Source organism: Bufo bufo, chromosome 7 (genome assembly GCF_905171765.1).
Source record: "Bufo bufo chromosome 7, aBufBuf1.1, whole genome shotgun sequence".
Lineage (NCBI taxonomy): Eukaryota > Metazoa > Chordata > Amphibia > Anura > Bufonidae > Bufo > Bufo bufo.
The window spans coordinates 200,564,649-200,581,318 of record NC_053395.1 but is presented as its reverse complement, the minus strand read 5'-3'; the positions used below and the strand labels follow the sequence as shown (position 1 = coordinate 200,581,318).

The following is a 16,670-nucleotide window of genomic DNA, read 5'->3' as shown; positions in this document are numbered from 1 at the left end:
AACGGAATTGCGTTATGGTCCATTGTAACGGAATCCATAAATCAATTCAGGATATACCCCAACCCGAACTTCAATATATGAAGTTCGCTCATCCCTACTGATAATCTGCACGTCTAAATCAAACTTAAAGGGGTTGTCCCATCTAGCAATTTCATACTCACCTGCTGTGAACTGCGCTGTTCACTTCCTTGTTTCCAGCTTGTGAGGCTGGGAGGGCTTAGTGAGCTTGATTGAAGGCTTGTCCCGCCGGGCCGCGCATCGCCGTCTTGAACGCGTATGCGCCATGGTGACTTCTTCCTGGTCAGTATAGTACAGAGCCGCGAACGCGCACACCGCCGCACATGCGCAATCGTGAGTTCTTCCTGGCAGAGTATAGTACAGAGCTGCGCTGCATACAAAGCACGAGAGTCTCTGTACTATACTCGGCCAGGAAGAAGTCACCATTGCGCGTGCGCGTGCGCGGGTCTGTACTATACTGGCCAGGAAGAAGTCACCACAGCGCGTGCGCGCCGCCGTGCCTGTTCAAGACAGCGATGTGCGGCCCGGCCGGGGGAAGAAAATGTGTTCTACGCAGTCGCGGCCCACTGATGCGGCACACAAGCGGTGGCTGTATCTAGTGGATACCAGAAGACAACAGTGGGGTAGGATTGAAAGATTTTTTCCAAGATAGCTAGGGATTTGCTAAAGGAACATAAATACAAAAATGCTCACAGGCACTTCTGTAACAAATTAAAATAGGATCAATGAGATGGGAATATCCCTTTAAGGGCTCATGCACACTTCCGTATTTCCGTTCCGCAAAAAAAATAGAACATGTCCTATTATTGTCCACATTATGGACAAAATATAGTATTGTTCTATTAGGGGCCATCTGTTCCGTAAATTACAGAATGCACATGGACGTCATCCGTATACATACGGTCGTGGGCATGAGCCCTAAAGGCTCAGTTTGGTGACTGAATTAATATGACGCACAGCCAGAAATGAGATGAGACAGATAAACATGACATTAGAAGAGAGACAGACAGACATAAGGAAAGGTAAGGCTACTTTCACACTGGCGTTTTGACTTTCCGTTTGTGAGATCCGTTCAGGGCTCTCACACACGGTCCAAAACGGATCAGTTTTTCCCTAATACATTCTGAATGGAAAAGGATCCGCTCAGAATGCATCATTTTGCCTCCGTTCCGCCCCTATTCCGCTTTGGAGGTGGACACCCAAACCCAGCTTGCAGCGTTTTGGTGTCCGTCTGACGAAACTGAGCCAAACGGATCCATCCTGACACACAATGTAAGTCAATGGGGACGGATTCGTTTTTACTGACACAATCCAGCACAATAGAAAACGGATCCGTCCTCCATTGACTTTCAATGGAGTTCAAGACGGATCCGTTTTGGCTATGTTACAGATAATACAAACGGATCCGTTCTGAACGGAGGCAGACGTTTGTATTATCTGAACGGGTCCGTCTGTGCAGATCCATGACGGATCCGCACCAAACGCGAGTGTGAAAGTAGCCTTAAAAAGGACCAGTCTGTATATCAACATGTTTTGTGTTAACAATATACCGTAATGTGAACCTAGCCTTAGCTGGACACTCGAAAGTAGTTCAGAAACTACAAAATGGGAAGCCCGATTCAGGAAAGGAAATTAACTTTTATAGGGACACAAAAGAGCTGAAAATATGAATACCATATCCTTATTTAATACAGCAAATAAAAGAAACTAATTTAGTCTTCAAAACATTCTATTTAATTTATACAAATAACTACTAAATACAAAAAGTAGATTAAAACAAAATAGTTATCTTCTGGCAGAGTTTACAATGCAACATATCATATCGCTTAAAAGAAAGCCATCTCCCGTGCTCCTCCCCCAATTCCCACCTCCAGAATTTGTCTCTGGAAATTGAAACACAATGTTGTTTCCCATTTCCTATGTCCGTAAAACGCGGGCGGGAACGAGGAGAGCGACAACAGATTACGAGACCACTCGCTTCGCAAGATGGAGAAGAAATAATAATGTGAAATTGCAATGTGATCGTACAGAAAACAGACTATTCCTCATCGTCGTGTGATACAAAAGAAGTAGTGAACAGCTGGAAGAAAACAAAATATAGCGGTAGCCATTTGCACTGTCAAGTTTTTTTTTTTTTTTTGGAAACTTAAGTGCACATATAATAAATAAAATTGAAGTTTTTATAGATTACAAAAAAAAAAAATTCTTATGTTCAGCATTATTGTAAACATCAGTACACGTGTAAAATCCAGCTAATGCTGACGACTTGTATTTCAGGCTTTTTAGATCATTCCCCAGAACTGAATTGGTGTAATTCATAAAACACAGATCCGTACACGGTCAACCATATATTTTGGCATCTGTCATTAAATTAAACCTTTACAGCGCAAGCAAGGAATGCAAAGAATTTCTAGTGCAATAGAACGGAGACGCACAGGAAATATTGCTAATTAAAATCTGCCAAGATCCATGTGAATTCCTTGGGAATGGCCGAGGGCTTCGGGGGAACATCTTCCGCTTCCAAAAATTTAGCTTTTAATGCCCAAATATATCCAAAATCCTCCCCTCCACTCCCATGGTCATTTGCATGGGTCTAAATCTTTGCAAGTGGACTGTTGTAGCCAGGATCCTGCCAGGTTGCTGCTATAGGAATTGTAGGCCATATCTTGAGACACCCATAGCAGGATTGTCTTGAAAAAGGCAGGTTATGTGTTAAGAAGTTCGGCTTTTACAGTTACAGTTTGCAAAAAGAAGGGAAAAAAAAGCCTACACCTCGGCAATCAAGCACTGTGTCCGATTCTTTTTCGCTGACGTTCAGCAGTCCGATTTCAGTTTATCTAAGGAATTGTCGATTTTGGTTAAAGTCTTTTTGATGCGCAAGGCTGTGAGTCTTGCCGATGGGTTGTGATACCAGCATTCCTTCATCAATTTAGCCAGGGATGATAGCGTCTAAGGAGGGAAAAAAAATATATAAAAAATGGGGGCAAATGAGAATGTCGAGAGAAAAAAAACAAAAACAAATGATGGATAGCATAACATTTAATAAAATTACCTTCTTTCAAGTTTTTGTTTAAAATTAAAATCTAAGATTTTACAATTTATTTGCAACAAGAGACATTATAGAAATAAAGTTGACAAAAACGTATAGGTGAAAATCCTAAAAACTGTTAAAAAATTTAATTAATAACGATAAAACTAAAAAAGAATATATTTTTCACCCACCTATTGCAAAAAATTTGATCACTGGGAACCCCACTGGGGCCCTAGCAGATTCTATAGCTAGTGAAAAGTTATATAAATAGTGAATAGCTTTGCAAATACTTGCCTTTGGTCCCTGTTCACCCTTAGCAATGTGAATTGCAAACCAGTGCCAGGTATGAACTGCCCATTATAACCCCTACTGGTTGCGAATTGGAATCTGTCAGCATTAGGGCTCATGCACACGGCCGTTGCCCGGATGTGAACGGGTCCGCAATCTGGAATGGAGGCATGGAACCCCACGGAAGCACTACAGAGTGATCCCGTGAGGTTTCTCTCAAAGCCTCTGCACCGCAAAAAAATAAAACATGTTCCATTTTTTTTTGAGGTGTGGACAGATCTGGATCCGTCGCAGCAACTCTGGTTCGGATCCACTTGGAAATGGCTTTTTAATTTATGAAGTTATTGCGCAAAGTCTCACGAGACTTCGCAAAGCAATAACTTCGGCTCATCGGAGCCAATACATTCCAATACTGTATAGAGCTCCTGCTCCGTACAGTAATAGAATTAAGTTTTATGCGAATCGACTTCAGATGTTTCATCCGAAGACGATTCGCTCATCCCCATTTATGATTGTATACATTAGGTAGGATATATAAAATAAAAAACAAACAAACAGAGGAGAATATGACTGCAGAATCAGACCACAAAGAGTTAGTTTGTGGTCTGTTACAATGGAGACCCAGTCTACATAGGCACAATTGAAACAAAATAGTAGGAACATTTTTTCATTATACCTATTGCAAAATTGATATATTTTCCATTTTAGATGCATCAAAATAATAACATGTTGCACAAGTGCGATAGCCTTTAGAAACACTCATTGACAAAAAAAAACTAAACACCAAGAAGGAGTTGTTGGAATGAAATGAAACTTTCTGCCTGTGAATGTAATGATGATATGTGTAAGGCTACTTTCACACCTGCGTAAGGTGCGAATCCGTCTGGTATCTGCACAGGCGGATCCGCACCTGTAATGCAAACGCTTGTATCCGTTCAGAACGGATCCGTCTGCATTACTCTGTCTAAGTCTAAGTGATGAATAGGATGGAGAACCGCACTCAATTCAAATGTCCCTGGTGCCAATCAAGGGCTGCGAACAGCCAGTATACATGTAATGAAAATTGAGGCACTCAGGTTTAGGTTATTGCAATCAAAACTTTTTTATTTTTTCAAGTTTTTGCAGTATTTTCATCCAAAAAGCCCAATTAGATCCTTTGTACAAACAGTATATTTAAGACCAGACGTTTCGGTCATTTCAGACCTTCATCAGTGGTCACATTTTTTATCTGTTCTGAAGGGGAGGCTAAGTGTAAGTCAAACGGATCCGTCCTGACTTACATTGAAAGTCAATGGGGGACGGATCCGTTTACAATTGCACCATATTGTGTCAATGTAAACGGATCCGTCCCCATTGACTTACATTGTAAGTAAGTCAGGACGGATCCGTTTGGCTCCGCATCGCCAGGCTGAACGGAGCCAAACTGATGCATTCTGAACAGATCCTTATCCATTCAGAATGCATTGGGGCAAAACTGATCCGTTTTGGGCCGCTTGTGAGAGCCCTGAAACGGATCTCACAGGCGGACCCAGAAACGGCAGTGTGAAAGTAGCCTAAGTGACTACAATATTACAGCAAAAGGAGTCGTTTATTGGAGAAAACAATTGAAAGGAGGCTCTAGGACCCTGTTGTACTGCCTCTAGCCTGGATACAAGATTACCGTAGATACTGTTGGGCATGGAGGCATACAGGTTCAGTATGGTATCCTGCAGTACATTTGCCCACAGAGGTTGCAGCTGTGCTTCTAGATACTGCAAACTCAAAGTTTGCCGAAGCTGGTGTCTCAGCGGGTCCCATAAATGCTCGATTAGCCATAAATCTTGCAACTGGGCAGCTCAAAGAAGCATTGCAATCTGATAAAGACATTCCTGGTTACCCTTGTTGTGTGTGGGTGAGTATTATTTAGCTGGAAGCCCTGCCATGAGAGGCAACACAGGTGGTTGAAGGATGTCCTGCACATATGGCTGAGCTGTTGTTGTCCCTTGTATCGCTACCATGGGTGACCGACTGTCATATGCAATGGCTCCCTGATCACCACACCAGCAGTGTCACTTCACAGAGAAGGCAGGATAGAAACGACCACCATAAGACCTCCATACTTGAACCCGACCGTTAACAGATCCCAAACAGTACCTAGATTCAGCGCTAAAGACAATATAGTTCCAATCTGTAGCAGTCCAGGTTTCATCTTCAAGACAGCACTGCAAATAAAGTTGACTGTGGCTGTCTGTCAATGGCAGGACATGTATTGGGTGCACCATATATCAGGCATGGACAACCCGCAGCTCTCCAGCTGTTGTAAAACTATAACTCCCACCATGCCCTGCCGTAGACTGATAGCTGTAGGCAATCTGGGCATGCTGGGAATTGTAGTTTTGCAACAGCTGGAGAGCCTCAGGTTGTCCATCCCTGCCATATGTCCTTCTGCTAAGTGCCTGGAAATGGTCCAGGCAGAGATGGGGGTATGTAATGAAGGTGCCATCTGTGTCTGGATGGTGGAAAACGAAAGAGGGAGCTGCTCGTGGTCATCAGCGGATCAAACAATCCTCTCTACTGGAGGTCTGGGCCATTCAAAGCCTGTTCGCTGTGTGTTCCCTCACTTAACCATTGCTCCCAACACCTCCTAACAGCTAGGTCAGAGTGGCCTAGATGACAGGCAATTCATCGAAATTACAGTCTTGCTTCTCTCAGTCCAATGATGCCTCCTCTCAAAGTCTGTCAACTGGGCAAACTGTCTAGCAATCAACGATCTCTCACCAAAAAGGTACACTACCAAAAAGTAGCCTCTGAGAGCCTTTTTATAAGGCAGCGGAGGAAGCACTTTTACGCCCTCCTGTGGCAAGACCCAGTGTCTAATCAGACTATACCTGTAATCATTTACAGAGTTTTGCAGCATTCCAACATTTACATCTGGGCGCGTTATTTTTTCCTTTTGTCAATGAGTGTAGTTAATGCAGGTAACTCATTGTGCACTTAACTCAAGTAGGAAGATATGTGACATGGCTGAGAGATGACATTTGTATTTTCATATTCAGAAAGTGGAAACTGCATATTCAGAAAGCATTGTGGCTTTGGCAACACAGCATCACCCTTAATATGTGGTAAAATCACAACATCACTACATCTCATAAGCAACTTCAAGGCTTCCCTGTGGGGAAATAAATCTCCAGAATCTACCCAGGTTGATTTTTTGTGACTTTTACAAGGTTGCTTGCAAATTTCTTTCCTACTGGGAAACTAAATCGCCATGAATTGTGGTAACACAAGTCATGACAAGGAAGCTATTCAACTTGGCAAGTATTCAGTTCACTGTCCTGGCCTTGAACACCTAGGCCAAAGCAGAATTTCTCCATGAAGCCCAGGACCCAGCACATAGCCTACTAGCCCCCCAATGCCTCCTCCCCACATACTCCCTTAGGTAACACCATGATTTTACCACAAATCTCAGGTGACTATCCCCCTGTGATGCCCTAGCCTTACAGCAATCATACCTCCTAATTAGATTTGCCTATGCCCAAAAAATTGTGTAAATACTTACTGGGTCTGAAAACCATCTATTAGGAATGTTTGGTCTTTGTTGATCCACACAGACAAGTTTCTTCATATCTTCAAAACTAGGATCATTAGGAACAACGTCATAAAAGGGGGGTTTGTAATCTTCAACAATACCTAGAAAAGTAGAAAATGTGGTAATAAAGAATCAGGTGGACCCCAGTAAAGAAATATATAATTCCCCCAAACACTGTCCCTCTAAACCCTCCAAGTCTTCATATAAGGAGGAAAAAAAACACACACTCTCCTTATAGTAAATGATGTATTTAGCTCCTGTCCTGGCGATACTCCCCTTATCCCTATAAAGACAGTGGTTCTACTCATTGACAACTCTAGACAACTCTTGGCTAGCTTACTTTTAAAGAAATCTGGGTGCAAGGTATCGCAACTTAAGCCATGCCCCTTTCAGATAAGGCATGCCTCCTTTGTAGCTAAGTCATGCCCACTTGCTGAGCGAGGCACCTAATAAATTACACTTAATAAATGGCGCACAACATGTGCACCAGAATTCTCGTAATTTTTATTTTATTTTTTATTAGTAAACCCGTCCTAATGTGTTATAACTAATGGAGGTACTTCGTGTTTGTGCATGACACAGATTTACTCTTTGATGAATTTGAGTCATGCACCACACCCTTAGGCTAGACTGTAGGCATAACACAGTATACAATTTTTTTTTTATGGTGCATAGATATATAACCCAATCTGAAACACCCCATTAAGGCACTATGAGTAAAGTGGATTGTAAAAGGACCCAGCAGGTCCTGCAAAGGCACCATAATTATACATAACAGACCTGTAGGAGAAAGTTTGTAATATACTTACCGTTCTGAAGTTGCCTGGAGGAGCCTCTTGGGAGCCCAGCCACGTGATGCTCCTCTTCTGAAAATCCAGCTTCCACTGACATCACGTCCTTTACCAGGTTTCCAGCCTGATCTATGGACGGGACCATCCCTTCTGCTTTGAATGGGCCCAAACCCATCCCTCTCCCTGGAGCATGTGGATTCAAGAGTTTACACATGTTCCACAGAGAGATAAAGATCTGGTCCCACCCACAGCGGAAGTGACCTCCCGTCCATAGCCCAGGCCGGAAAACTGGTAAAGGACATAACATCGGCAGAAGCCAGATTTTCAGTAAAGTCATGTGACTGGATTCCCGGGAAGGCCGATTCGTGCAACTTTGAAACGGTGAGTATTTTATAAACTTTTTAAGTTATACATGGTTATGGTGGCTTTCCAGGAACTACTTGGTCTTGGAAAACCCGTTTAATAGAGTCCCTACAGCGGGGCCAGAATCAGTTAGTTGTAGCAGAAAGCAGATCCTGTACAAAGATAGTTTATTTATTTCAATATGTCCTATGTAATGTCTTATTTCCCCTGTGGTGACGCTGTAAGGAGATTGAACACTGGGCACACAATTAAGAGGGCACCTTATTTTGACAACCCCTTTCAAAAAGCAGCCGGTATGCCCGACAATCAGGTGATTATGCCAGAGGAAGCCGTGGCCAGCCAGACATTTCCCCTACCGCATCCGATGTAGAGTAAATGGAGAATTACATGGTAGCCATTCAGATGAATGTCTGTTCATGTAATGCAAGAACGTCTCAGGTCCTCCAGAACAGGATCTATTTGTACACCTGGACAAGGCTTGTCTACGTGACACAACCACTTTAGATGACAAAATTGTTTATTCCAGCTGCTGTGAACAGTCCCTTTAACTGGAAAGTTAAAAAAAATAAAAATGGACTTCCCAAGGACATGCACAATGTGAGGCAGATAAGTATGAGTGCTATCAGTGATATGGAGGATTTTCATTAATGAGACAGTCCAGGGATTACACATTGTGGATTTACTGTTACTTATTAGCCAGAGTCCTTTGAAGTGGCAAGAGCAAGACATTTTTCTATAAATTTACACTACTAGATAAAATCCATGTTAAATGCGCTTCTCCATTCCCATGCACGTAGAGGACTCACGCAGGAGGCTGCGTAGCGGCATGTTGAATTGTAAGCATTCCGCGTGATGCCGTATTGCAGAGGTAATGCTTATTGAGGTGCTTTATGGCTACAAGAGTCCAATTACAACACTAGAATATGGTTATGTGCATGATGCCTTAGAATATAATGAGCAGACCAGTCCAGGTCCATTCCCTGTATTAGTTCTGTAGAGACTGAGCCATAGATCCAAGCTCAATGAATACAATATAAACATATAAGTAATTATCAATGTGTATAGAACAAATACATTAAAATTCATATGCAAAGTGACATTGGCGTTGTCATATATAATGTCACTACAAGGACCCATGTACTTGGGGATCAGAGCAACATTTTGAATAGTTTCTTATGTACACCGGCCCAGGTTCCACTGTTACCCACCACATGTCTATAATATTTCACACACCGGGAACTACTGTAGAAAGGAATTTGTGTTCGCCATGTTCTTCAGCCTGGGTAGTGAGTGCACTTACAACTGAGCCTGAAGGCATCATTATAATCAGTTCTTAGGAAGGCAGTCGGCACAACTTGTTCCCACCAAAAATGGAAACAACTTAAACCAAGAAGTAAACTATAATCAAACATTCTTATTCTGTACCCACAGGAAAGAAAATAAAATTCTACAATTAACATATAATATTAACTAAATAAATAAAAATGCCTTTAGAACGTTGCCTATGATGCCAGCGTCGCAGGTCCCAATAGTGAAGTGGGTAACAGTTCACATACAAGAGTTATGTTTTTGGTTGGACCGCGCTGCTTCAGGAGATCACGAAAGAAAGTTTCTTGCACCAGAACCATTCAGAAAATATTGGACATGGGAAAGCACTCAAGCCACACGAAGCCTCCCTCTCTCCTTTCTCCGAGCTTCTGTGAAAAACCAAAGGTTGCGACAATAGTGAAGCACCTTCACATGAGTTGAGATAAAAGGATTTATTATACTTACAAGCTCAGTTCGATAACAAGCAGTGTACAAAAAGATTATTTATTTGGGTAAAGAAATTCCTATACAACCAGATGTGATATATAAAAAAGCCCCAAGTCTCCGCACTCCATTAGTTTATAGTTTTATACTGGATAAAAGCAGAAAGAAGGAAAAAAAGGGAAGGAAAAAAATATTTCACCTGGTGCGGGTTTTGCCTTTCTTGCAGAAAAAAAAAAAAAAGAGAATAGGAAAAGAGATCTACAAAATGTACATTCAAATCAGAGAAATTTTGACCTTAAGATCAAGGGACAGATTACTTGTGAGAGCATTGGGGTCGTTTACACATTGGATTGCCCATGTGGCCTCCAATATGTAGGTCAAACAATAAGGAAACTAAAAGGTAAGGGTCGAAGAACATATTAGGAATATAAGAAAGGGTCTCGAAACACACAGCGTCTCGATGCATTTTAAGATGGCACGCCAAAAAGATCCTGGTGGACTACAATTTACCGGGGTTGAGCTGGTGAAGCCACATTGGCAGGGTGGAAATACCGTAATGCAAATCAACAAACGGGGGGTGGAATGTATCTTTATGATGGACACTTTGCAACCAAAGGGGATGAATGTCGAATTTGATTTAAAATCATGTCTTACGTGAGAGGAACTGTGCCGGTTGTAAGAAAGGAAGGAGTTGAAGGACCTCCTGCAGCAAGACTATGTGATCCAGGATTGGGTCAAGTGTAACATGTGAGTTTCAGGTGGGCGGTATTGTACGACGTGGGAGTGTTGAGAATGAGAGAAATAGTTTTAGGATCTTGGGTAGTAGGGGAAGTAACTCCAGGATTGGCCTAAAGTATCATGTGGGGGGTGACGTGGGAGGAGGATTTTATGAATGAAGCCCAACCACGGGAGTTGCAATGGATAATATGGTTTGTTTTAGATTCGCGCAACAAATGAGTTTTTTTACGATAGCATATTGGTATTATTTATTTTATGTATATGTATCTAAATATGGAATAAGGAGCTGTTCTATGTATATGTATTTGAATACGGAATAATGAGTTGTACTAAGATATGACAATGTACGGAGGTGGGTGTATACTTACCTATGAGTTTAAAAGAATGGGTGGATTAGATGCCCCTGACGAAGCTTTTTGGAGCGAAACCCGGGTCGGGCGTTTTATCTTTTTGTACACTGCTTGTTATCGAACTGAGCTTGTGAGTATAATAAATCCTTTTATCTCAATTCATGTGAAGGTGCTTCCCTATTGTCGCAACCTTTGGTTTTCCACAGAAGCTCGGAGAAAGGAGAGAGGGAGGCTTCGTGTGGCTTGAGTGCTTTCCCATGTCCAATTTTTTCTAAATGGTTCTGGTGCAAGAAACTTTCTTTCGTGATCTCCTGAAGCAGCGCGGTCCAACCAAAAACATATATAATATTAACTATATAATCAAATTCACTTGTTAAGCAATTTCAAAAGAGAAAATGTGACACAGCTCATTAAAAGGTAGTCTGTCACCGCTATATGACCATATACAGTGCTTACATGGCTCTGTAGCACACCTATACATGAATGCAATGGTACCTTTGTCATTTTCTTTAGACATAGAGAAGCAGGAAAAAAAACGACGTTTAATTCATAAGCAAATGAGCACTCGCAAGTGCCGAGGGGCGGCGTTCAGTGTGTAGGAGCCCAGGCTGCTCTGCCTTCTTTCACCGTTATTCCTTCCCAGCATCTTCCTTTGCCCGCCCTCCTTGTATCATCCCTAGGTCCGGCAGAGATCCCGCGCCTGCGCACTTCTTCGCCAGGCCGGGGCATGCACACTGGGATCGGTGTTCTGTAGATTGTATTATTTTCCTTTATAACATGGTTATAAGGGAAAATAATAGCATTCTGAATACAGAATGCTAAGTAAAATAGCGCTGGAGGAGTTAAAAATTTTTTTTTTTTAACTCACCTTAGTCCACTTGATCGCGCTGCCGGCATCTCTTCTGTCTCCTCCTTTGCTGATTGCAGGAACAGGACCTGTGGTGACGTCACTCCGGTCATCACATGATCCATCACCATGGTGATGGATCGTGTGATGGATCGTGTGATGGATCGTGTGATGGATCGTGTGATGGATCGTGTGATGGATCGTGTGATGGATCGTGTGATGGATCGTGTGATGGATCGTGTGATGGATCGTGTGATGGATCGTGTGATGGATCGTGTGATGGATCGTGTGATGGATCGTGTGATGGATCGTGTGATGGATCGTGTGATGGATCGTGTGATGGATCGTGTGATGGATCGTGTGATGGATCGTGTGATGGATCGTGTGATGGATCGTGTGATGGATCGTGTGATGGATCGTGTGATGGATCGTGTGATGGATCGTGTGATGGATCGTGTGATGGATCGTGTGATGGATCGTGTGATGGATCGTGTGATGGATCGTGTGATGGATCGTGTGATGGATCGTGTGATGGATCGTGTGATGGATCGTGTGATGGATCGTGTGATGGATCGTGTGATGGATCGTGTGATGGATCGTGTGATGGATCGTGTGATGGATCGTGTGATGGATCGTGTGATGGATCGTGTGATGGATCGTGTGATGGATCGTGTGATGGATCGTGTGATGGATCGTGTGATGGATCGTGTGATGGATCGTGTGATGGATCGTGTGATGGATCGTGTGATGGATCGTGTGATGGATCGTGTGATGGATCGTGTGATGGATCGTGTGATGGATCGTGTGATGGATCGTGTGATGGATCGTGTGATGGATCGTGTGATGGATCGTGTGATGGATCATGTGACGTCACCACAGGTCCTGTTCCTGCAATCAGCAAAGAAGGAGACAGAAGTGATGCCGGCAGCGCGATCAAGTGGACTAAGGTGAGTTAAAAATATATTTTTTTTTAAACCCTCCAGCGCTATTTTACTATGCATTCTGTATTCAGAATGCTATTATTTTCCCTTATAACCATGTTATAAGGGAAAATAATACAATCTACAGAACACCGATAATGATCGGGTCTCCATCCCGATCGTCTCCTAGCAACCGTGCGTGAAAATCGCACCGCATCCGCACTTGCTTGCGGATGCTTGCTATTTTCACACAACCCCATTCATTTCTATGGGGCCTGCGTTACGTGAAAAACGCAAAAAATAGAGCATGCTGCAATTTTCACGCAACGCAGAAGTGATGCGTGAAAATCACCGCTCATGTGAACAGCCCCATAGAAATGAATGGGTGCGGGTGCAATGCATTCAACTCACGCATCGCATCCGCGCGGAATACTCGCCCGTGTGAAAGGGGCCTTAGAGAAAGCAGCAGAGGGGATGGAGAGACAAATATGCAGGTCACAAATCATTTCTGGCTACATTAGATCAGTAGTTATTATATGCATGAATCTATGCAACCAAGACTAAGGGTCCTTTTACACAGGTAACTATCAGGAATGAACTGTTCTTTTCCCTTTAATTACCTATTTTTGAGCAGAGGGGAGAGATTCATTTACATGCAGCAATCATCCTCTAAGAATGGGGATCCTGGCGGCAAAAGAGGATTTTAGGTCCTGCTTTAAAGATGTGATCAGGAGCCATTGCTCGTTTATTAGGGGGGTGAGGGGGGGGGGGGGGGGGGGGGGAAATCGGCTACACCTTTATACAAGGCAATTATTGGGAACTAGCAGTTGTATGAACACTCATTGCCAATAATTACCATGATCCTTGGTCTGCGTAAGAGGGCCTTAAAAGGGTAGGCTCATTTCAGACACTGATGGTATTTCACTAGGATATGCCACCAATATCCGATAGGTGCGGGTACCACCTATACAGCCCCTAAAGTGGAGGAGAGCACGCTGCACAAGCTTAGCATGCTCCATTCATGGCTATAGGAGTTCCAAAATAGCTGAGCGTGTGTGCTCAGCTATTTTCGCAAGTCCTGTAGAGGTGAGTGGAGGGTGCACCGTACAAGTGCAGCCTGCACTCCATTCACTGCTATGGGACTGCCAAAAATAGCCAAGAAGCTTGGCTATTTTCAGGACTCCCATAGGGGTGAATGGATGGTGGACTTCGGGGGCTCCATTCTGCAGATAGGAGCTGGGACCTGTACCTATATGACATTGATGGCATACCCTGGCGATGTACTATAAGTTCTGAGATGGGCCTACCCCTTTAAGAAACTGAATTTATTCCTAGTTTTTTTCCTAGTTGAACAAACATTCATAAACAATCAAAGTTCATCTCTACTATCAAGTGTGTGAAAATACCATTCAATATAGATAAGATTATTGATTTATAATAGACATGGCAGGTTCTAATACTAAACTTGTACATTCAGTACAAAAAGTACTTTGACACAAAGTACAAAAAAGTGCCAATCAATATAACAAATAGAATTTCTAAAACTGTAAAAAACTGTCATTTTTAAATAACTTTTTCTGAAAACTCTTTTCTATCAGATAGATCTTCTACAAGTTGGCAGGATCGACGCGCCAGACAAACACTACACAACAAAACAAAAACAGTAACATGATCCTTAAAACTGGGTGATAGTTCGACCCCAAATAAAACATAAGGAACATTTTATAAAAGTTCAAAATAGCTGTCTGAGCCAACGCTTCTGAGAATGTCTGAGCTAGCAGGGGAGAAAAAAAAAAAAGAAGTGTGAACACGTGGTACGAGACGGAAAACACAAACAGCTTACCGTTGCTAACCATGCGTCTGGCGACCTCCCAGAGGACCAGGCCAAAAGCCCAAATATCAACTCTTTTGTAAGAGTCAAAACAATCCACTTGGATCGTCTCATCGAGGACTTCGGGAGCCATGTACCTCTTGGTTCCTACACGGGGGTTATTCCCGACATCGAGCTGATTGGTTGATTGTGAGTGTATCACGGCCAATCCTGAAATGGAGGAGTTCGCAGTTAGAGCCGGACAAGTAACATTCGATAAGATGGGCCGAATTATCAAGTAGTTTTAAATAGTGGACGGTCAGTGTTTAAAACGCACTTGTAATAGAGAATATATATTATTTGGTGTAATTCCACATTATATTGCAGCTCTGCACTGGTAACAAGCGCATTACTGGATGTCCGATTGAAAGGAATCTGTCAACAGCGTCCTTCCTATCAAACTGTTTTCATAGACACATAGCTGTGGTTCACCTGATTAAAATGCTGTTTTTTCTTTTGTTACTCCGAGCCTCCCTTCCTGAATTATGATAATTTCTCCATACTTTGCAAATTAGGCCTTTGGTGCAATGAGGGTGTCACCATTGCTCTTGTTGCACCCAAGCTTCACTCATTTCTGTGACCGGTTCCTCCCTGGTTGCTTTGATTGACAGAGCCAGGCAGTGGTAAAGCAGCAAAGGAGGGGCTGGCCGCAGAAAGGAGTGGAGCTTGGGTGCACCAAGAGCAATAGTGACGCCCTAATTGCATCAGAGGCCTAATTTGCATATTAAGAAAAAGTATCATAACTCCGGAACGGAGCTTGGATCAACAAAGGAAAAACAGCGTTTTAAAATCAGGTGAACCACAGCTATGTGTCTATGAAAACCTTTTGATAGGGAGGTCGTTAGTGACAGATTCCCTTTTAATACATTTAATGAATACTTTGATTCCCGTTTTTCACTTTATAATAAAGTAGGATCAGGAAATAGTTTTCAATGCTAAAAATACAGAATTTAATATGCAATTACTATATTTTGGGATCTGACCATAGATAACCAATGAAAGGGGCTTTCCGGTGGCTTATCCTCAAGATAGGCCATCAATAGCCGATCGGCGGTGGTCCAACAGCCCGCAACTCCGCCAATCAGTTGTCCTGAAGTAGCTCTGGTGCCAGAAATAGGTGCTGGAACTACCGAGCTCCGTCCAATGTTTAGCGGATGGGGCTGTTTACTACAAGAACAGTTACAAATATTTGAGCACAAATTTAAAAAAAAAAAATAATAATAAATTGCATCTTTTGCCGATTTTAAACAAATTAACAAATCTAACCGTGCCCTCTTTGGAAAACGTTAGGTGAATTCATTGCACATCATATTTATTAACTGGAACTTTTTAAAAGTTACTCCAGTAGGGAGGTGGTGCACAGAAACTAGCGCAAGAGCTCTAGACAAAATGTTATGTTTAATGATGTGCCAAGTTTATCAAACAACGCAAGCCATTTGATAAATTTGGCGCAAATTACAGCAACACAGACAAAGCAAAATGGACCCCTTCATGATAAATTCCCCCTTGTATGCAGCCACTGGTCTTTAGTCTTAGCCTTGTATACCAAGAAAACATACAGACCATAATAACTCTTACAAACACTGCCATCTGGTGGACACTTGCTGCATTTCAACGTGAGAATAATTGGGGGGAAAAAGTGGACACTTGTCCGGCAATTAGGGCTGTTTCACACGAGCGGATGCCGTGCGTGACATCCGCTCCGTGAATGACAGCCAAGACCCGATGCAGACTGCAGAAGCACGGAGCATTAACATGACGGATGATGCTCCGTGCCTCTCTGTGATCTCTTTACTATGAAATCACAGTGAGATAAAGTGGTCACTGTGATTTCGTAGTAAAGAGATCACAGAGAGGCACGGAGCATTATCAATCATGTTAATGCTCCGTGCTTCTGCAGTCTGCATCGGGTCTTGGCTGTCATTCACGGAGCGGATGTCACGCACGTCATCCGCTCGTGTGAAACAGCCCTTAGGCTTAATTCACACATCCGCATTTCCGTTCCCGAAAAAAATAGAACATGCCGTATTCTTGTCCGCAATTGCGGACAAGAATAGGCATATTCTATTAGTGCCGGCAATGTGTGGTCAGCGGATCTGCAAAACACACACGGATGTGTGAATGTACCCTTAAA

At 42.8% G+C, this 16,670-nt stretch overlaps 1 protein-coding gene across 2 annotated transcripts in view; it reads right to left on the bottom strand.

The window, feature by feature from the left end:
* Positions 1 to 1,729: 1,729 nt before the first annotated feature.
* Positions 1,730 to 16,670, bottom strand: part of ACVR1 (activin A receptor type 1) — a 95,937-nt gene continuing 80,996 nt past the window's right edge. For both annotated transcript variants that reach the window (XM_040439487.1, XM_040439488.1), the window contains exons 8-10: positions 14,510 to 14,707; positions 6,876 to 7,006; positions 1,730 to 2,967 (exon numbers count right to left, since the gene is read on the bottom strand). In XM_040439487.1, coding sequence (XP_040295421.1) covers positions 2,833 to 2,967; positions 6,876 to 7,006; positions 14,510 to 14,707 — 464 coding nt within the window. In that variant the 3' untranslated portion in view covers positions 1,730 to 2,832. The remainder of the gene's footprint in view (positions 2,968 to 6,875; positions 7,007 to 14,509; positions 14,708 to 16,670) is intronic.